We start from the raw sequence: 21,056 nt of genomic DNA, 5'->3' as shown, positions 1-21,056 counted from the left end.
AAAAATCCTCCAACTCCCTCCAAGCCAATTTTTAATCCCCCCGCTGATCCCCCCAAAGGATTTTGCCCCCCAAAAAATCCCCCGTGGGCAGAAAATACCCCCAACTTTGGGGGGAATCCCCCCCATCTGGCATCACTGAATGTCAATAACCTTTAACCTTTTGCTTGAAAAGTATGTGAGTAGGAAGCATGTAGGAAGTAAGAACTTTTCATCTGCATCTCAGAACTCTGTTTACTTTGTTGTGATATTGACAACTTTAGTGCCTGTAAAATGATAAAATGATATATTCAAAAAGCTAATCAGGTTCAGTTTCGCGAAAAATCTAGTAAGAAAATGATTAAGGTGCATCTCTACGAATAAAATTGCAAATGTCACTAACGTCAGTCATATGGTTTGACAAAAAAATGACAATGTCACTGTCGAACAGCTTGTTGAGTGTTTTGTGGTTTTGTGTTATTTTCAGAGTTCGTGAATAACTTCGAATGTTATGAGTATTTTTCTGCTGCAGCAAATAATATTTCAGTGATTATTTCGATTAAAAATTGTTTTATAATGTCTTTACCAGCATAACCACGCATGATTGTTTACAGAAAGGTATGTTTGTTATGTTTAGTTGTGGTTCTTATTTTTATGTTTATTTACATAACGTTGAAATGAACCTCGATAGCTATTTATATTTTATTGATAATTGAAGTAGAGCGATGTAATGGTTACAAAATACGTGATAGATTCAAAACAGAGACAGTTGTATCAGAATAATTGGTAGGTAAATAAGCTACCCTAATCTTATATTTCTAGATGTCGTTTGTTACTCTTTGTCTGCTGATTGCATTGCACTGGTCTTATTAACTAGTTACCATATAACCAAACATCTTGTATGTATAAGTTCAAAACTTACAGCATTTTCTTAGAAATATTTAGAAGTACAAAAAAAAAATCTTTTGTATACAATTTCTCCAATGTGAAAAAGTTTTGAATTGAATTAAGAATCGCATTATGGGCCTCTACCTCATAGTAACAGCTAAATGGGACATGTCAATGACTTGTGACCTGCAGTTCAGAAGCACAGATAACAAAGCATAATAATGATTTATTTACTCAACAAGGTACTCATTATATAAGTAGGAACTGTTTACCTAAGTTTGTGGGCACACAATTTGTTTTATCAAATATACGGAAAGATTTGGTCTTCCTGTGAATACTGGCTTTATGGTGTAAAGTTTGTTGATCTTTGTATTGCAATTGTTTTGGACACCTGTTTTAATACTTTTAAACAAAACAATAGTGTAAATAGATAGGCCTCTGTAATTGATCAATTGTTTAGAATGCATATGGACTATATCACTACATATTTTTATGTCAATCGGCAACAGTCCGGTGATCTGATAGAAGACTGAATTGCTAAATGTTTTTTTTTTGTTTTAGAAAATAAGAAGACTCCACCATGAAGGAAGAAGAGCTGACATACAAATTAAAACTCCTTGATCAACTTACAGGAGAAGTTTATGATGTAAGTTTGATAATACAATATCCTATTTTACTAATGTGAATTATTTTGTCAAAAAACATATATCAAATTCTTCTTTCCAGGAAATTTTACAGCTTTACTATGACATAGAAGAATCAAAACCATGCAAAGAATTTAGCAATGACACCATAGAATTTTTGAAACTAAACTTAAAGAACAATCCTGTGACCACAACAAGCATACTATCCTACATACAACAAAATGCTCACCAAGATGATCCAAATCTCAATAAAATACAAGTTCTATATTTGGACATCTTGAAATATGAGCTGACCGAAACAAACTCTATGGATAGACTCACCACATTGATATCATTAGTTAGATGGAATGATGCTTTCTTGCCCCAATTTGTTAGTCAGATACTGCAACATATTTCTGAGGAACATTACAGACAGTATAGAAAGCAGATCTTACTAAGCCTCATACCACAAGAGAAGCCAGAACTTTTGCATATAACTGCTGATCTCATGCAAAGGAATGAACCACAAAAAGAGTTCAAACTGACACCAGAGTACATGCTTGAACTGTGTTACCAGGACAGAACACACTGGCTGCTCAAAGCTGCCCAGGTGTACAAACAACAGGTTCATGACATGAAGAATGTCACATTCAAAATTAATAATTTCACCAAACAGATTTTAATCATGGTGCTCATTGATCTCACAAACAGTGCTGAAACATTTGATCTTACATCTCTGGTCCATCAGCTTACTAATATATTTTCTATTTTGGATACCTATACTACTGCTGATGACCATCTACAATTTTATATAACAGAAGTGAAAAGAGAATTGACTATAATCAAGTTTTGTTTGGAAAACAATTGTAAAATAATGACCACTTCAATATTTAGTCAAGTATTGGCACAGAGTGCTTTAGCTGTTATATCTCAAGTATGTAGGCTTTCTAAAGTAGATAGATATAAAGTATCAAGACTTTTGAATACAAACAATGACTTTATAGCTGAGTTGAAATCTTTGAAGAACAAGATGACAAATAAAAATCAAGAGAAATGTGCAACAAACTGGGACATAATGACGTATAATAGTTACTGTGCTATTACTAAAATAATTGACACAATAGTGAATTCATCTGAAGGTGTGGAAGGTAGTCAGGGCACTGTGTCTTCTCTGGATGAGTTGAAACGTCTTGTTCTGTCTATTCAACCTCTTCAAAGCTGTATTGAAGTGATTGAAAACATTTTCTCATGTCTCTTCATAAGGTACGAATATTTCTCATGTCATGAGCACACTCAGGACAACCCTTGTGGGGCTCATTCAGATTGTTCATACTTTTATGCAAAGAAACAAACAGCTAACTCGAAGAGCCCTAACACTAGCAATGCAGGCTTTATGTGCAACTCTTATACCACACAGCTTGTGCTGAACACTCTAAAACTGTGTTTGGAGAAATTGGAGGAGAAATTAGAAGTTGATAACGAGCATGAGGTATCTTTGAGGCTGAAGAAGTTGGTGAAAGTAGTGAACCATTCTATATGGAAGCTGCAGTTGGTTTCGACGTTATCTCCTGACACCAGTCCACTGCCTTTGAAGCTCTGTTTGGACTATGTAGAAGTTGATGAGAGCAGCGAGGACGAGGCTAGAGAGATGGACTTGAAGGTGTTTAGAAAAAAACCTAAGACTAGGAGAAAGAATCCGAACACTAAACACGATGGGGAACAAGTTATGTTTGCTTCTACTGTGTCAGATGAAAGTGAGTAGTAAATCAGCTATTAGTTTCCATAGTTTGGGTTCATTCCACAGTTGTTTATTAAAAAAAAAAAAACAATTATTTTTCCAGCATATCCATCAAAGAAAGGCAATGGCATAGACTTCATATCAATAATGTTGGCAAAACCTACGAGTCTTGTCGCGCTCGCGCTTTACCATAATGACTTCTCCAAAGCTAATCAGATATTAGAGGTATGTATTTTATTTTTTACGATCTTTTATTTTATACAAATATGTATAGCAAGCTCGAACTAACGTAAGCTGTTCTTATTGTTAGTCCCGTTTTGTCCGCGTCATGACGTCGCGAAAAAATTCGCGCCACCATATAAAAAGTAGTCTGTAGACTTTCTCGATAAATGGGCGACCTAAACATTGTTTTTTTTAATCAAAACAGCATCTAGTTCAATCAAACTCCTTAGCGTGTAATATTACACATAGAATCATGGATGACAACCTGTACCATTAAGAATAAGTAATAAAACGAAAGCAAAAAAGTTACATATAGGTAGTTATGTAATCTACAAAGTTTTAATGAAATGCTCAAACTCTTCGTAACACTCTCTCTCTCGTTCAGTGGGCTCATAGTAAATTATTCCAGACTTAGTTTTGAATATTCCTGGTGGATATAGAACAACGTATTTCTTGGCTTCCTCTATTGTCTGCCGAGGCTTGAAAAACTTGCAGCGGAGGCAGCAACAACACCAACCTTCGAAATAAGTAGATCAGGGTTAATTTGATTATGTGACTAGTTTTCACTCGAGTATTATCGGTGACTAGATGTTTCTCTAGATTTCGATCACATCCTGTGGAAAGTGCACGTATCAAGATAAAATATCTTATAGAATTTTTCAGATCGATTGAGTGTTTTAGTAGCCTTTTATCTTTAAGGTAAAAGGCTGCAGGCAACCAAAAAATCCCCAATCATATCATATCATATTTTTCTAGGCCCAGGGCACAAGCAAAGAGAAAAATCCTCTACATGGTATTAGTATAAAAAGAATCAGTTTTCGTGTTCGTGTACCTACAACGGCAAATGGCACATGTGTAATTTAAAACCTGCCCGTAACTTCGCCCCTTATCATTGCCGTAAAATGAGTCAGTGGATCTACATAGAAGCGTCATGATACCGTCATAACTATCCCAATTAGTCACAGTGACCAATGTTTTTATTTAACACCTAATTTATGTCCAATACATTCTAATCGCAATTTCAACACAGAACCCAGGGAACTACTATCTATATCCGGGCTAAAAGCCTGTCTATAGCGATATTCTGACATGTAAGAAATAATTATTCATTGCCAAGTTTCATCAAAATCAACCGCTTACGCATGAAGAAGTAACAAACATACATACACATTTTCAGAAATTTCTCGTAATTATTTGCGTGAACGTGAATATAATGATAGTATGATTAGAATAAAAGTATGTACGTTTTTTCCTATCCATTCCTTAAAAGTTATAATTATAACGCATAGGTCGGAAATCCTTGACCGTGTTTGTTGTATAGTTACTTATTTACTTCCTTTGTTATTTTTTAATATATCCATTATTGTGCCCTTGTCCATGCTCTACAATAGGAAGTTCCTATTACGAACCTACTCACCGTTCACGCTCTATTGTCACGCTAAAAATATAAATAGAAAATATGGTGACCCATATTTATCAAGAAACATCCCGTCTTATAACGAACCCATTGTGTATTATTATAACCATTTTTCTCGCTTTGAATAATGTCCTATGCACCTTAGCAAAAAAAGCATATCTCCATACCTACAAAGACATTGCTTTTGGTACATGCGCGGGTCACTGGATTCGCACGTTTTTAAAATGCATGTAACCTGCGCGAGTGCAAAGCTACTTGCACCGTATAGATGCACCCTAACCTCTTCAAAGAGTTACCCCGGCAACTCAATACCCCTAGGTAAGGTAAAAACAGTCTGGTCTCTAGATATACAATATTTAATTTATATCAGTTTGTGAACGCGTTATCAATGTACAAAATAACGCATATTAACTTTTATTATAGGTATAGCTAAAAGCTTAGTTGTTTAATTAATTAGTATTGCGGACTAACGACCTACGTGAGCACTATAACACAGTTTATCGGATATTTTTCCTTCATTGTAGGCAACTTGTTCTCAGATAATTATACAAAGTATAAACTCTAAACAAACATGTTTATATAGATGTACCTAGGTACTAGACTAAGAAGACTAGCTGTTTCTGTGTTTCATCAAATCCTGAGGGAAATGAAAGCATATTAAAAAAAAAGACTAAATAATTCTTCTTCAGGTTTCAATGAATCGAATGACCTTACAAAATTATGCCCTAAGTATGCCCTCTTCCCTAAACGTTACTTTCCTTGAACATCAATTTTCCCGAAAATCCAGTATTCATATTACCTAGGTCCGATTATGAAGGTTTTATAAGGACTCACCTCTCGTACACCACAGAGGTATAGCAATGACCAGATAGACAATAATCCAAACCCCGAAGATACTCCAAAACCGCGCTAGTACTTCGTTCATCGACTGACGTTGTTCCATGTAGTCTTCATACAGGCACTTCAGTGCTTCTATTCCTATGCCCCTTTCTTCTGAGCAGTTCGTAGTGGGGCTTATCAAAAATATTCGCTTTAGCGCGGGAAATGTTCCGTATTCTGATACTTCGAAACCTGAAAATAAAAATGGTCGAATTATATAAAGTTTAAAAAGAAGATTTTGGAGAGTGGTCAGCTATGTAGTAGGATTCATTGAATCCGCCTGCGACCCGTTTTCTCTTCCTTTTATATACCAGGGCCGCGGTAACTCTTTCGAACAATCCCATAGACTCGGCGACCCGTTTTCTCTTCTCATCTAAAAAGTTTTTGTATATTTTCTGAATAGCCCGACTAACATTCGCTTCAAGTAGTATGGACATAATGATTATCCAATTATTATCGTTCGTAGTTGTATTTAATAGTATCGTTTAATCTTGCGTTGCAACTCGATTTTTTTTTTACTTTGGTGCACGAAACTCTCTAAGGGTGAGTTGCACCCGTTGCACCATTAAACCAAACCATAACCAGCCGTGTACCTATCATTGATCAAATCGGCGATTTGACATTTTCAAATGATTCGGTCATCGTTATTGTAGTTAAATGGTGCAACTATCCGTAAGCGTGCGAACATTTTACTTTGGTTAATTTCTATTAGTGTTACAAAGAGAGCGTGCAATGTACCTGAGTTTCTCATGTGATACGCATTGCCGGACAGAGATTCGCTGTCCGCTTCATCATAATACTCGTTTATTAATTGATCGTAGTCGTATTCAGTTTCGTAGTTACGTTTTATTTCTCTTTTTATGCTTGTAGTGGCAGGAAGCTAGAAATTAAAATAACATTCGTAAACTTACACACAATAAAGGCATAATCCTTTCTTCTGAGTCATGCTTCCTTTCAGACTTAATAAAACCTTTTTTACCTTCTTCTACTTAAGAACAAGTTGCCAACATCTTAGTTCTAGATCAAACACAAGTGTATGCATCAAAATTTGTATTCCATGCCGTTACACAATATTTTTGCAGCATATTAAACGCATCAGTAGACTGGGGCATTCTTTGAATACCAATTAATTTAAAAGAGATAAATAAAGACCTGTGATATTAAAAAAATATTTACTATAAAGATGAATACAATGTTTGCTTTATTCACTGTATAGAGAAAGGCAGTTTACGCATAACTGGTTCATGCGACCGTTGGTGCCAAACTAACACCTGGACATGCAAAATACAAAGACTGGCTCGGCTGTAAAGAAAATACGATTCTTTTTTAAAATGTTGGATAAATATAAACAAAAGTAGGTTGATTTGAGTCGACTGTAGTAAGTCAAATGACGTTCCCTCAGCTCCCAGGGAAACTTTCCCATACCCTGATGAAATAGACCAAGCTAATGTCACTATTCAGAATAGATAAATAATTTTCAAATTGGTTTCGGGGAATTCACCCTAAAAGCAAACAAAACATAAGAGATCTTCTCTATGATTTTAGTTTAGATTAACAATTTGCCTGTATCTTGATCATGCCATAATAGGAGCGCTTCTCCCAAATTTCTTTTGAATAACTTCGACGTCATTTAGATACTTACTGTTCCTATATAGGTGGTCAAGACAGTGTTCTGTTTGCTCTTCACCACTATAATCGGCAAGATGGCTGCTTCGAAAGATGTTTCGGTAGTTTTTGGTTTTATTTTTGGCGCATATTTGTAATGTGCCTTTCTCGCCATTCTAAAATTAATGTAGGAGATTGTATTAACCATGGAGTAGATAATAAAATTATGTTCATAGTCAGACACCAGTCTTACCAAGGGGTATTGGGTTGCCCGGGTAATTGGGTTGACGAGGTCAGATAGGCAGTCGCTCCTTGTAAAATACTGGTACTTAGCTGCATCTGGTGAGACTGGAAGCCGACCCCAACATAGTTGGGAAAAGGCTCGGGAGATAATGCAGATAGAATGATGCATAAGTTTGCTACTCATGAACTTCTTAGTTAAATAGATAGGCGACCCAGTTTTCCAATTGCAACACCAAAATTGTCCACTTCATTGAACACAATATGACACAACGTCAACCATCCGTCATAACCGGTTGGCGTTCGTTGAGGAAGGCCTACGTTCAACAGTGGACGGCAATTTTCCGATATGATGATGATGAACAAGTATATAAAAACAGTTTACTTATATATTTCTCTGAATTTCCCCGCCTCTTTCTCTAATTTGAACGGTTTTAATTCTTTTTTGTGTATCATCTCGATATCATCCGCTGTGATGACGAGATCCACCTTGTATTTCTTGTTGTCTTTCAGCAATACGTTGAATGTGTCTTGCATAAGAAAACCGTTTATATGTATTAGCAGTATATTACTCAGCCCTAATGCAATTAACCAAAGCATTTTTACTTAATAATACAACATTTACGTGGTCAAGTTTACGTATTTGTAATAATATTTACAACTTTTTGACAGCTGACATCTCTAAATTACTTTTTTTAAAATCATTCCACATAAACTTTTTTTTGTCGAATAAAAAGGTTGACTTACCTACTTCAAATGATTAAGAATTAAGTAAACATCTTATTTATTGTATTATTTATTTGCAGATGTTCGACTTGGCGGACTCCGAAATTGCTACAGAAGTAACATTTACAGAGCACCTCCGTAATTTAATAGCTAAGATCAAAAACATAATTTACTATAGAGATGATACTCGCTACCCGACCAAAGAACTTTCAGCGTTATCTGTCGTGTCTACTGAAGTTATGGGCCTAGTAGAAGGGTTTCTGGCTTCGAATCGAGCTCCGAATTCCTTCGACATTATAGAGTTAGGAGCCCGCCATCCGCACTTGCAACTATATAACCATCAAAACGCTCCTTTCATCAACGCTGTTGACATATTGCTTAGTAGTGGCCTAAACAGGGAGATCACGTATGGCCTTATAAATGTTGTAGAGAGGAAACTTGCCGAAGTTAGGAGCTGCACAGATATTGCAGCAGTTAAGAAAACCAACTACATACGCTTTGTGGAAGACATAGCTAGTGTCACATTCGAAATATTTGGGAACACAGAAAAGTCATTTAACTTTATCGACAATATCTGTGGACTGATAACAGACTGCAGAATTCCAATAAAGCATAAAGAGTTTTGTAAATTAAACCAGCTTTCTAAGGAGTTAAGACAGTCTTGTGAAGACCTGATAGAGGTGGTGACTCCAAATGAGTCTGTTGAGCTAGACCACAGCCTGCTGCAGAAATATCATCAGATCTATATGAACGTAGTCGCTGCTTCTGACAAAGACTTGTGTAACATCAGTGAGGTGTCTCGCCAAGGGAGCAAGAAAGCAAGAATACCTTATCTACGAATGTGTTACATTTACTGCAAAACTGTGTCCCAGTTGGAGCAGGAAGATAATAGGTCTATAGACAGTGGCTCCGACGTGCCCTATTTCGCAGTCCTCGAACGACAGCTACATGACATATTCGGGAACATGATAAACAATAAAGAGATTCCGGTCACCAATTTGGAACCCATCTGTAAAAAGCTAAATGTAAATCTGATACCGAAACTAATACTAAACTTCTGTCCTTCAATCACATTAGCTGGGCCTCCTAAAGAGGCCAGCGAAGTTAATTTCAATAATTTACTTCATGCTGTGTACGATTATAAGAATCCGGAAGAAAATCTGTTTTTGGATCCCGTCACCAATTTTGCTCCATTACCTCGTGCCCCCGATACGCAGTGCCTTACCTATGTTGTATTACATAATTGGGTCTTAGCTCATATTATAAAAAAAATCCATACGTCTCCCAACGAAAATAGCTTACAGCAAAGTATGGACGCTCGTACGAAATGCTTGAACAACTATATGGAGTTGGATCGGTTCAACTGCACGAAGGATTTGTTTGGTAACAACAAGTATTTGGCGTCCCTTCACACTACGGTTGACTTAGACAAGCTATTCCTCTTCATGCCACAATTGTTGGAGTCGGGGAAGATTCTCAAATGTCTCAATATCATAGACTCGCTTTCGGAGCGTCAATTAATGTGTAGCGCGAATTTGTCTAATCTGAGGGATTTGATTCTTCTCAAATTGGCTACGAACCCAAAGATTCCTAACAATTGGAAGTATTGCCAATACTTGAAGTGTCCGGAGCTGAAGGTGGATTTAATTTTGAACAACTTAAGCGTTTGGCCAGCGGATGGTGCTCTCGAAGTTTTGGACTATCTCCGTTTTCTGCTGAACCAAGACGCTTTAGATGAGGGGTTGTATGAGAAATGTTCAGATTGGATAGTCAAGATACCTTTGTATGATCAGGTACGGTGTATATTTATCAAAAATGAGTATTTTATTTGAATATATTACTAAAGTAATTAGATATTAATTACAGATAGCGGCAATAATGGGAACGAACCACTGGTACACTATTTACGAAAGATCCATTGAAAATCCGGAGAGCGTTATCGAAGTCCTCATGGATAGTCAACAGGTGAACTCATGTTTGTTTTTCGTTCAATTATTCCCTAAAATGTCTATTTACTTAAACTTATATGGAAAAATATTTTGCTTCCAGTTTAAATTATGTCTGAGTGGGCAGATGCACACGAGGTGTCCGAAAACATGAAGAATTTAATAGTAATGAATCTCTTGCGCCAAATGTTTGAATACACAAACCAAGCCACTCCAGAACTCGTCCACCAACTTCTACTGAGACTACCAACATCTCAAGCTATGGACCTCATTCAAGACGAGATGTCCAAAGTACGGAACGTCGAAATACTCCAAGTTTGTGTAGACTTCATATCAGAAAACTCTTTCGACTGGAAGTCATTCGAAAACATCAAAATAGGACTCCAAATTATGCTCGAAATCGATCCGAACTGTCGACACATGTTTTGGGACCTAATTGAGTCTCCTTTACTCATGATTGAACAGTTCCTAATGAACGGGAAATTGGATATGCTCGCTAACATAATAAACAAGATATCCCCAAGCCTGAAAAAGGACCCGAGTGGCGACAACCTGTACTACAATATAAAATCGATTGAGAGTTTAGTCATATCTCGGAATGCTGTCGATGCCTTACTGAGATTTTATGCCGAAAAGGCTCTAGATATGAGGAATCCACGTAACCTTTGTCCTGTACCTCCAAAGCCATCAGACGACTCTTTACTACAGTCGATAGATTCTATCACCCTCGAGGCTGCAAATATGCCTTTTACGATGCCTGAACAGGTTCCAAGCAAAGAGCAATGGGCTGAGGACTACTCGACTGATCGATGCATGCTCTGTCATACATCGATGTTTTCCATGATCATTCGCAGACATCACTGTCGGCGATGCGGTCGGCTTGTATGCCACGCTTGCTCCCGACATAGGATGCAAGTCCCTACGTACCCGAGCGGGGTCAAATTCCGAGTTTGTGACGACTGTTATACTCAAACGATGAATAGAAAGGCCAATTCTGAGCATGATATGATGATGAGTAGTAACTCTGACTCGGCCGGTAGTGGGGTTACGTGCATGGATTGGTGTCTGTCTACCAATGCTAATAAGAACGATGCGGTTCGAACGGAGTTTAGCTACGAGTTCACACCTAATGTCACGCTGTGCTTGTCTATTATGAAGATGCATTCTATTAATTTGGACTATCCTAGGTGAGTTTACGTTCCTTTGTTTCTCTGTGTAAGAATCGAGTCTTGTTCTCAAAATTGCTATGACCTTTTACTCCTCTTTCAGTCAAGTAAATTGCTATCGAGAGGCTAGCGAACAAAAAAAAAATTCAAACCTCCTAATTGAGAACCTACTCCTTTTTGGGATGTTGGTTTAAAAATCGAATATTTAACTGTTTCCCATTACAAGCTGATATGATCAAAAGTAATATAAGCTTTTATATTTCTATCTTTACAGCTCTACACAATATTTTATTGAATTACAGGTTCCTGTTAGACCGCAGTGACGAGGTAGCTCGCGAGTTGTCTCACGGCGGCGACGCGCGTCTACTAGTCCGTGCGCGACGCTCGCTGCTCCTAGCAGCAGCTGAACTGTACTCCAGGACTCCTCAAGATGCTGTGTGAGTACATAGACAAAAGTATTTAGGTACATACTTGGTAATGAGTATAGTTCATCCGTGATGGAACAAAGCGAGATTAGGTAAGTAGTGTTTTGTGTTTTTCAAATAAAAACCGACTTCAAAAAATAAATATTTTTTATTGCATCGATTTTGAAATCTGTGTCTAGTTGATGCAGTTATGTTTATTTTGCCGTTCGTTTATTTTTGTTTTCTCATGGATTAACATAAGTACAATATTTGTTATATTGGATGTTCGTTCGATCGATGTTGGTGACAACAATGACGACATAATATTACCTAAGTTTGACAGTCAAATACGCGCTTCAACGAGTTCCGCCATACATGTGCCTGCTCTTATTACATGATGTCGTTTCAGTATGTCAGGCGGTCGAGCAGTGGTGGCAGAAACAGGCGCACTTCACGCAGCTCGCTGCTTAGCCCACGCGGACGCTATGGCCACCCTCGTCACGCATCAGGCTCAACACCTCGTGCCGCATCATGGCGCACATCCTAGTATGTACCTTCCTTATTTAGTTAAATTCCTCATGGATATGTTGTACTGTTAAGAAAATCAATGTAAATGCTGCTTTCTAAAAAAGTGTTTATGGATTTTGCTGCCGATTTTATAAAGATACATACATTTTCATAAAGATATACAACAGATACACAACTTAGAAATTTTAAATTTTCTAAGAGCCATAAGAGCTACGCAAACAAACTAGACCTTCCAAATGCTTCCGCTGTAAAACACAGTATTTTCATCTGCAAAATCTTATTTCAGGTCAAATAGTAAGATCTCTACTCGAAGCAGAAAATGGGAGTTAGCACTAGAAATTGCAACGAAATCAGGTCTCGCCCGAAACAGCGTGCTAGCCGCTTGGGGCAAAGCGTGCCTTAAAGCTGGCTGTTTCAAACAGGCCAGAGAAAAATTCGCACATTGCTTCAAAACGCCTTAAACGTCTGTGCCGAGGTCACAGAAGACTGCGAATTTGGTCGAGAAGCTTCGGAATCTCAGTTTATTAATAGAAGATTGCATAGTATGAGGTACTCGGAGCGAACTAGTTCCATGTCCAGTGTTCAGTCTGATGGACGGCCTAGGAACAACCCGCCGCTGCTGAATGAGATTATATCCATGCTGGAAGATATGAACTATCCTGTTAACCAACAGTTGCTGAATAGAGCTGAAACTATAAAGGTGAGTGAATTCTCTAAAGATAGAATATACATAACATCAAAAAATTAACCATTTTTAAACCTCAAGATCGATAAATTTAACCCTGTATAAGGCATTTTATTATAGAAGCTCTTGTAGGTATATAACTCATCCGATTTCAAAACTTTTTTTTTTTTTTTTTTCAAATTACCAATAATTGTCTTAAACCAACAATAATCTTATTCCCAGACCACAAACGAGAAACTAACGACACTAAACACCAACAAAAAGAAGATTCAACTCAGCGAACCAGCTCTAAACATTATGCACACATTAGCCAGCGTCAAGAAAATCAAACAGGGCGACTATAGCGACTTCCAGACTGCCACATTACCTCCCAAAAAAAGTCTAGCCCAAGGTCTATTAAGAAGAAATAATAACCATAATGAGCCTAAAATAGACCACCAACTTAAAAGACTGGATCCATTCTTTTATAAGGAATGTGTGTATTACTTGACAAACTATGGGTCCCATACGGCGAATATAGCGTTTTATATGAAGCATAGTAATTTGAGTGAGGTGATAAAGTACTGCTATGACAATCTGGTCGATAAGGAGACTTTCACGGATTCGGTGTATATGGAGTGCTTGAAGAAGGATAAGGTTAATGATTTGTTAAAGGCCATGACTGATATTGATAGCACGCTGGATATGTGGGCGGTAAGTGCAATTTTGATAATTATTTATTTGTATTATAAATACATTTAAAACTTGAAGTATTCGATTGCTACTTAAGCAGTCGAATAATTCAAGTTTCAAGGATTAACAATTTTTTGAAGTCGAAAATCAACAAAAGTCAAGACCACTTAAAATTATTGTCGCATTGCTGGGTACAGGCCTCCTTTCATATGGAGAAGGATTGAGCGGTATTTAAAAAATATATACGTAGGTACTGCCAGAAATAAATATATACTTTTGTTGTTGTGGTATTCAATACAATGTCCAACAGCTAGCAAGCTCTAAATTGAGTTCCCAACATTATCATTTTAATACAAGAACTAACTATAATTCAACTCAAATCCCACAGGAATACATAATGCACATCTGCCGCACACTAGAGATGTCGAAACGCCTAGAAGCGCTATACGCCGTCCAATGCGGCAGCGGGCAGCACGCCCGCGCGGCCGCCACGTGCGCGCTGCTGTACGCGCGGCCCGCGCCGCAAGCCGCCGCGCCGCACGCCGCCCTGCATGCGAGGCAGCACCATCTAGCGGCCGCCTTGCACCATCTAGCGTTACTAGTTCCTGCGCCTACTAGTATGTAGCTCTGTTGTTCTTTTTTTAAACCTGACTTACATGTGTTCTAAATTCGAAAGTGAGTGGGTAAAACTTTTTGCGGTAAATGGCATTTTGTGTGGAGATGGTCTGATGAGTTCCTTCTGTACGCTGGCCTTACCGCGGGATCATTAGTATTCATGATCATTAGTATTCTGATCTTTTTGCGGTAAAATGGCATTTTGTGTGGAGACAGATGGTCTGATAAGTACCGTCGAGACTCAGACCAAACCGTGGGAACATTAGTACCTATTGATAGATCTGCTAGATCATCATCGAGTTTGGTCTCTTAGAAAATAGAAAATTCTAAGCAAGTTTGCAATTAGTACCTACTTAACCAAAATACGGCTGCTCCATATGTTAAACAGTAAATAATCAGAAAATAGGAACATGGACAAAAATAAATAACCCAACTATTCCATACTAAAACAGAACTTACCATATTTTTTCAGAAACGAGTGATGCCCGATCCTTCCACTTCAACCTAGACAAGGCTACCATAGACAATTTAATCACGACCATAACTCGTCAGATCGAGCTCGCTAAATACCTAGCATCATGTGAAGCCAGCGGCAGACTGACTGAAAGAGTTCTCAATGAGGCCATTCCTATACAGAATAGAAAGGAGTCTGAAACGTCTGATATACGACCTCTGACGCTGTTTGGGTCTAATACAGATAAAATAAGGCTTGTAGCTGTCGTGTTAGCGAGTGGGCCTTCCATTGAAGTTGGTTATGAGTTGGCTATCAAGTGAGTCTGTACCTACTTCTTTATATTCATAACATATAAAATAATTCGTAAATATACGTTTTTTATATTTTATTTTTCTAATATGCCAACTTTACAAGTCACCAGCACATGTGGCTTTTAATGATTTTAGATTCTATATCAATGAGGATAATGTCCATAACAGTTTGACAATGAATAATGCTCTACTTTGCAGTTCTCAACCTTTGTTAATTGTCTATTTCCTTTCAGAATCATAACGGAACATAAGCTGGACTCGATGAACATTTACATCCACGTAGCAAGGTTTCTGGTGAACTCCGATAGGTTCATAGAAGTCAAGACTTTAGCTAAATGCATACGAGCGTCTAAGGAAACTGCAGCTAGGTAAGATATACCACTTTTTATAGGATTTAGTTCTCTTATATTGACTTAATATTTGTTTTATATGAAACAAGCCGTTGCCGGCGGTTGTGGCCGCAAAACTACTGGAAGGGTACTACTTCCCCACCAGGATAAGCACATGTCCTTTCTCAGGTTCTGGACTTTCTGTGTACTATATTTCATATAAATCAGTTAAATAATTTTTGTGTGATATAGTTGACCTTAACATTCATGGGAAAAGGCTAGGCAGATGATAAGTAGTTTTGGTGTAGAAGTGACAAAAGATAGACAATTTCTTTCACATGTAAAATATTAGTAGGTAATAAGATACCTATAAATATTTTTTTTCCAGTCTAATGAGCGACCAAGTACTGGAGTCCGGAGTGAGCGCAGTGGTGTCCCGATGCGAGTCCCGCGGGCAGCTGTACGACGAACAAGCTGAGATACTCATAGCCGATATACACAGCGTTACTATAAAGGTTAGATACTACATTCATTATGTATTATGAACTAGGTAACCTTTTGTGATAAGAAATCTGTATGCTGCTAGCTTGTTATAAGTTTGGTATGTAGGTAATGTTGCGATTTAATAATTAATTAGTTCCTACCGTATCGCCTTATTTTTTTAAAGTTATCTGTAATATTATTAACTTTTAGTACCACTCCTCGTTTTTTGGGTTTAAAGTTTCCTCTATATAGGTACCTAGTATTAGAAATATGACTTGACGATTCAGTAGGTACAACACTTCAAAACATATTATATTTTTTTCGTTTCCAAAATAAATTTTAAAATATGATCAGTTAAATACATATGATGCAATTTACCTTACCATACACCAAAACTCTATTTAACTTAAATCTAATTTTTTCCAGATATCATGTTACCTAGTCTGCCGTAACGTAAGTAGCGCGTATATATTAGCCGCGCGGAACGACCGCACGAATGATCTCCGTCGCGTATTGCAAGAGGCGGAACGACTCGGCAACGATCAAGTCAGGAACGCTTGCCTGAAACGACTCACCTCTAAAAACGTACTATAGCATCAAGGAGTTCCTATGCCCCTATGTCAAAATTAGTGATGCCCATTTTCATAGACTGTAGCTACCTCCTTTTTTGACGAAACCCCTTTAAATGACACGTAGTGGATACAACAGACATGTCCTTTAGTTAGTTTCTGTTTTACCATCACTTACCTGCCTAAAGGTTAGGTGACAAAATTGTTTCGAACGAATCTTTAAAGGGCTAGACGCTAGTTTTACTATTTTTTATTTAATAATCTTATTCTGTCGGCGGTGTTGGTGAAAATGAGCATCAGTGGCGGCGTAGCATTGGATGGCACCCGGGGCGGACGACTACTTATTGAGCACCCCCCCCACCCCAAAAAAAAAAACTACAAAATATAATTACGTAGTAAAAAAAGTCATACAGAATGAACACAAAAGTACCCAGACAAGTTTGACAAGTGAAGAAGGCGCGAGCGCAGCGAGCGCGAAATTTTTGATATTTGGGACGCAGAATTAAATCAGAGAAAAGCACCACAAAGTATACGGCGCGAGCGCAGCGAGCGCGAAATTTTTGAGTTTTGGAACACGAAAGTACTCAAAAAAGTTTGAAAAAAAAAACGACTGAAAGCAGCTGCGAGCGTCGCGAGCTCAAAATTTTTTGATATTTGGGACACAAAAGTCCTCCACCTCCGCTTACAAATAGCGCCTAAATAACTTAGAAATATTCACAGTAAAATGAATTATTTTATTGTTATTTTTGAGGACTCTCTAATTTGACTCAGAATTAAGTACAAATTAAAAGAAACCGTGATTGAAGCGAGCCTCAGTTGTTTTTGCTACTTCGGTGCTTTAACTTTTTGCTAGATTGAGGATTCAAAAAGTAAGCGCGGAACAAACTAGAAATGAGAGAAATCCGCGAGCGAAGCGAGCGAATTTTTTTTTCTAACTTTGAGGAATTAATTTCGTAAGTAATCAGATAAAAGCAAAATACAAGAGAAGGGTGACAGTCGGACTGAGGGGTGACCGCCTCGATGTCTCGCACATGCATTGTTGTAGTTTTGTTTAAAATTTGAATATCGCGCAGTAAATGGTAGTGAACCTAGGCAGATTAGAATAGCACCCTTAGTGACTTGTCCCATCTGCCCGCGCCAACCTGGTCATGCAGGTATGTGCCGACCGAGATGACACCCCCCGAGATGTGGCACCCGGGGCGGACCGCCCCCTCCGCCCCCCCCTTACGCCGCTACTGATGAGCATAACTCTCCTGTTACCTATCATAAATGTAAATAAAAATATTTTAAAGAATTTATGTTGAATCAAAATAATTAAGAAAAAATATAGTTTATGAAATACAGATGAATTGACTCGATAATATAATTTTGTACTGTATAAATAAATGGACAGTCATTGGCCAGATTGAAGCATTGTTTTTACGTAAATAATGTATGACAGTCAAAACATTTTGGTAACCTCGTTTTATTGTTGGTACATACATACATTAAAATAACATTATCATGTAATGAATTGTAATATTTGGGTATTCAATGTAGGTGCTTGTATTTTATAAGGAGCCTATAATTTAAAATATGGGATTGGACATAAAATTTCTCAAGACATAGGTATATGGATTATGGCTATAAAATTAAATTTTGCAGCTAAATAAAGCATTTGTTAAAAGTATGTGTGCCTGTTATTGTATGTTATCTTTTTACAGTTAATTAATCAAACACATTAAGGTTAATAAACATAGAAGAAACAATAATTTGATAGTGTATTGTGTAGTAATAACTCTTTGACTTGGTGCAATAAAGATGCATTTTTATATGTATGTGATAGTTGACGATATGCAAATGACAATTTGTTTATTGCATTGTATAATTATTAACAAATTAAAGGACAATGGGCGATTCCGGTCCAAATGTCCACCACGAACGAGACCTATATGGCTAGATAGCCCGTTAAATGTAGAACATTTTTTGTTATGAAAGTAAAAAAAAATATAATGCCAGAAAAAGGATATAGCAAAATCAAATACAACATTTTACAGATTTTTTCAATTTCATTTTTTCAATTACTTTTCGTGATGTTCGATTTTCGTACTTTCTGCAACTTCTGACAAAATAGAATTGTTTATTATTAAAGAGAAGACACCACCAGTTACCGCTGGAACCAGGAACCGCTGAGTATATTCAAGCACTTCTGGCGCCTCAATTGGTTAGTGATTCTTACATCCATCGGGCAAAAATATTGGCTGTTTATATGCAAATGTGTCTTACTCATCTTAGTTTTAGATAAAGTGCGGAAATGGAAGTGGAATAAAATAAAAAAATATAATGATAGCATACAAAAACTACCGAAAATTAGAATACATTTTTGGCTATAACTTTTTTTTTTGCATTGTTTTTTTTTACTTTCTTAGTAAAAGTTACTCTAAATTAAGTGGACTATTTAATTATATAGGTCTCGTTCGTGGTGGACATTTGGACCAGACTTCATACATTCTTGCCCAATCTCCTTTATTTATTTGATCATTATTGCATGTATAATTTGTAACCAGTATTATTTATTTTCAAAGTGTTCAGTTTTGTCTATAACTATGTATTGAAGTAAAATTGAAATAAATAACTATTATATTTCGTTAAAATTAAAAATTGATTCACTTGTATCAAATTATAATATTTAAAAGAAATTGATATTATTTTGATTGTATTATTTACAAAATGTATTGGTCTCATAATGTGATATCAGTGTAATTGTTAACTCATAATCTTCAATATTCATATTCTAAATAAAGTTTTTATATAACTCCCTATATTTTTAATTTGTTCACCTTGTACATTTCTGTATAAATAATAATACAATAAGTACTGCTGATATAACTTTATTGGCAGAATGTAACACAAAGTATTAAAAGATATTAAAATCGGGTGCATTGGACAGATGGTCAATGACTTAGCTGCGACTGCATCACTAGCAATTGCAGGCAAGACCAACTCTTCACATCTCGGCAGAGAGAAGAGCGCACTTCAATGGACCTCATCCTACGCGCTAGGATATCACGGTGGTGTATTAAATAGCAACTTCACATTTTGTTCATAACACTATATTGCGCACTTAATTTCAGTCTTGACACATTGTCTGCTTCATCTCATGCTTACTGCGTAGCCATAGCCTTTTTCTTTTGCTTTTTTAAACGTTTTAACCCATTCACGCTTGTTTTCAGTAAATTAGAATACGCTGTACTGAATATCTCCACGTCTCGTTGCTCTACTACTGTTGATATCTTTTTACTCCTTGATTGTGCCCGCACCAAACATTTGTATTCTGGATTTTTCACTACCGGCTTTCCATCACGAGGTTCTGGCTTAGTGCGACCATCATCTAGAAAATAGTAAAAGATAATGAATAACCACTCAATACCAACATTATTTTAATACATGTTTTATCACTCAAGACATCTTAGAACACTTACATCTTTTCATAGTCATTGTAACAGATCCCGAGGCTCTTGCTTTTTGAAACAATTTTGTCAGCTCTGCAAGAAACTGTAACCAAAATGTTCGCTTTGAGATAGTTCAAATGTGCGAAAAATATTGCAGGTGAATAAATGCTTACCTCATCATTACCCAGTAGAACCATGTTTACAGATATATTTCAGAGTTGTTTAGTAACATATGTTATCTTTTTGTAATTGTGAACTTTTATCTGAGGTACGAGTAGCACATTTTACGAATAAATTATTTGATCCATTTGACTCGTACGATACGACGAGAACGGGACACGTTGACAAGACAAGACAGTTTTGACGTTTCTTTTTAATGTTACCATTGTGAACAAAATTGAAACACGTTACTTGTGATTGCCATGTACGGACTTGACTCTGAACCCCGATTCGACTATAGTCTGTTTTTTAATCTCGTAGACTAAATTGACACTTGCAAAATGTCAAACTTTCTAATAATTTTGCTAGCTCTGTGGTGCAGTGTTGTACTTACGATACCGGTTCGTTGAATCGTAACTTTTTATCTATAATAGACGAATTTAATATTCATTCAAAGTTTTATATTTAAAATTCACGTACGTACACATGGCTGTACGACGTGCTACAAACTGCCAGGGATATCGGACCACGCAAAGCCATGCGTAATCATCAAGGATAAGCCCATTACTTCAGGATGACTTATTGTAAAAAGTTACGATTCAACGAACCGGTATCGTAAGTACAACACTGCACCACAGAGCTAGCAAAATTATTAGAAAGTTTGACATTTTGCAAGTGTCAATTTAGTCTACGAGATTAAAAAACAGACTATAATTTACTTTTGAAACAAATTAAAGATTATTTCAATATTATCAAAAAATGGAATGATCATCCTGGCGTGCCACAATCTAGTCTCAAACAAGAAAACCTCTCGAAAATCCAATAAAAGATACAAGATTAAAAAACAATTATGAGGTCCGGTCTTTGAGCAGCAGTTTAGTAATGTACTTACGTTTGTGAGGCTTTACGGTATGAATTATATTACAAATAATGAAGCCTGTAAATATATAAAACTTTACGAAAAAAACAAATACAACACATACTAGCCAC

At 36.8% G+C, this 21,056-nt stretch overlaps 3 protein-coding genes across 3 annotated transcripts; 1 reads left to right on the top strand and 2 right to left on the bottom strand.

Annotated features, from left to right (window-relative positions):
- Positions 1 to 376: 376 nt before the first annotated feature.
- Positions 377 to 18,347, top strand: LOC110378585 (zinc finger FYVE domain-containing protein 26 homolog). Its single transcript, XM_021337920.3, is given in 19 exon segments — positions 377 to 594; positions 1,426 to 1,510; positions 1,591 to 3,241; positions 3,329 to 3,450; positions 8,395 to 10,107; positions 10,181 to 10,279; positions 10,364 to 10,373; positions 10,376 to 11,447; positions 11,729 to 11,863; positions 12,240 to 12,376; positions 12,645 to 12,671; positions 12,674 to 12,805; positions 12,808 to 13,058; positions 13,266 to 13,736; positions 14,104 to 14,332; positions 14,803 to 15,100; positions 15,329 to 15,463; positions 15,813 to 15,939; positions 16,334 to 18,347. Coding segments are annotated over 18 exon segments (6,843 nt in total). The 5' UTR covers positions 377 to 594; positions 1,426 to 1,444; the 3' UTR covers positions 16,502 to 18,347.
- LOC135118316 (uncharacterized) lies at positions 3,777 to 8,203 on the bottom strand. The gene is made up of 5 exons (XM_064039949.1): positions 7,974 to 8,203; positions 7,386 to 7,524; positions 6,482 to 6,623; positions 5,699 to 5,935; positions 3,777 to 3,964 (listed from the first exon to the last, which is right to left on the bottom strand). The coding sequence occupies exons 1-5, from the start codon at positions 8,186 to 8,188 to the stop codon at positions 3,777 to 3,779; spliced, it is 921 nt and encodes a 306-aa protein (XP_063896019.1). The 5' UTR covers positions 8,189 to 8,203.
- A 983-nt stretch (positions 18,348 to 19,330) lies between the features above and the next one.
- LOC110378617 (signal recognition particle 14 kDa protein) lies at positions 19,331 to 20,273 on the bottom strand. Its single transcript, XM_021337957.3, has 3 exons — positions 20,081 to 20,273; positions 19,938 to 20,010; positions 19,331 to 19,846 (listed from the first exon to the last, which is right to left on the bottom strand). The coding sequence occupies exons 1-3, from the start codon at positions 20,102 to 20,104 to the stop codon at positions 19,620 to 19,622; spliced, it is 324 nt and encodes a 107-aa protein (XP_021193632.2). The 5' UTR covers positions 20,105 to 20,273; the 3' UTR covers positions 19,331 to 19,619.
- Between the last annotated feature and the right edge of the window lie 783 nt (positions 20,274 to 21,056).

The sequence above is a fragment of the Helicoverpa armigera genome, chromosome 20, assembly GCF_030705265.1.
Source record: "Helicoverpa armigera isolate CAAS_96S chromosome 20, ASM3070526v1, whole genome shotgun sequence".
NCBI lineage: Eukaryota > Metazoa > Arthropoda > Insecta > Lepidoptera > Noctuidae > Helicoverpa > Helicoverpa armigera.
This window is presented reverse-complemented; position numbering and strand designations above follow the sequence as displayed.

Coding starts and splice junctions, on each gene's coding strand:
- LOC135118316 (XM_064039949.1), bottom strand. CDS start 8,188: ATGCTTTGGTTAATTGCATTAGGGCTGAGTAATATACTGCTAATACAT. Junction 7,525..7,973: donor AAATTCAGAGAAATATATAA/GTAAACTGTTTT, acceptor CATTAATTTTAG/AATGGCGAGAAAGGCACATT. Junction 5,936..6,481: donor GTATCACATGAGAAACTCAG/GTACATTGCACG, acceptor TTTTATTTTCAG/GTTTCGAAGTATCAGAATAC.
- LOC110378617 (XM_021337957.3), bottom strand. CDS start 20,104: ATGGTTCTACTGGGTAATGATGAG. Junction 20,011..20,080: donor TTCTACTGGGTAATGATGAG/GTAAGCATTTAT, acceptor TTTTGGTTACAG/TTTCTTGCAGAGCTGACAAA. Junction 19,847..19,937: donor TACAATGACTATGAAAAGAT/GTAAGTGTTCTA, acceptor ACTATTTTCTAG/ATGATGGTCGCACTAAGCCA.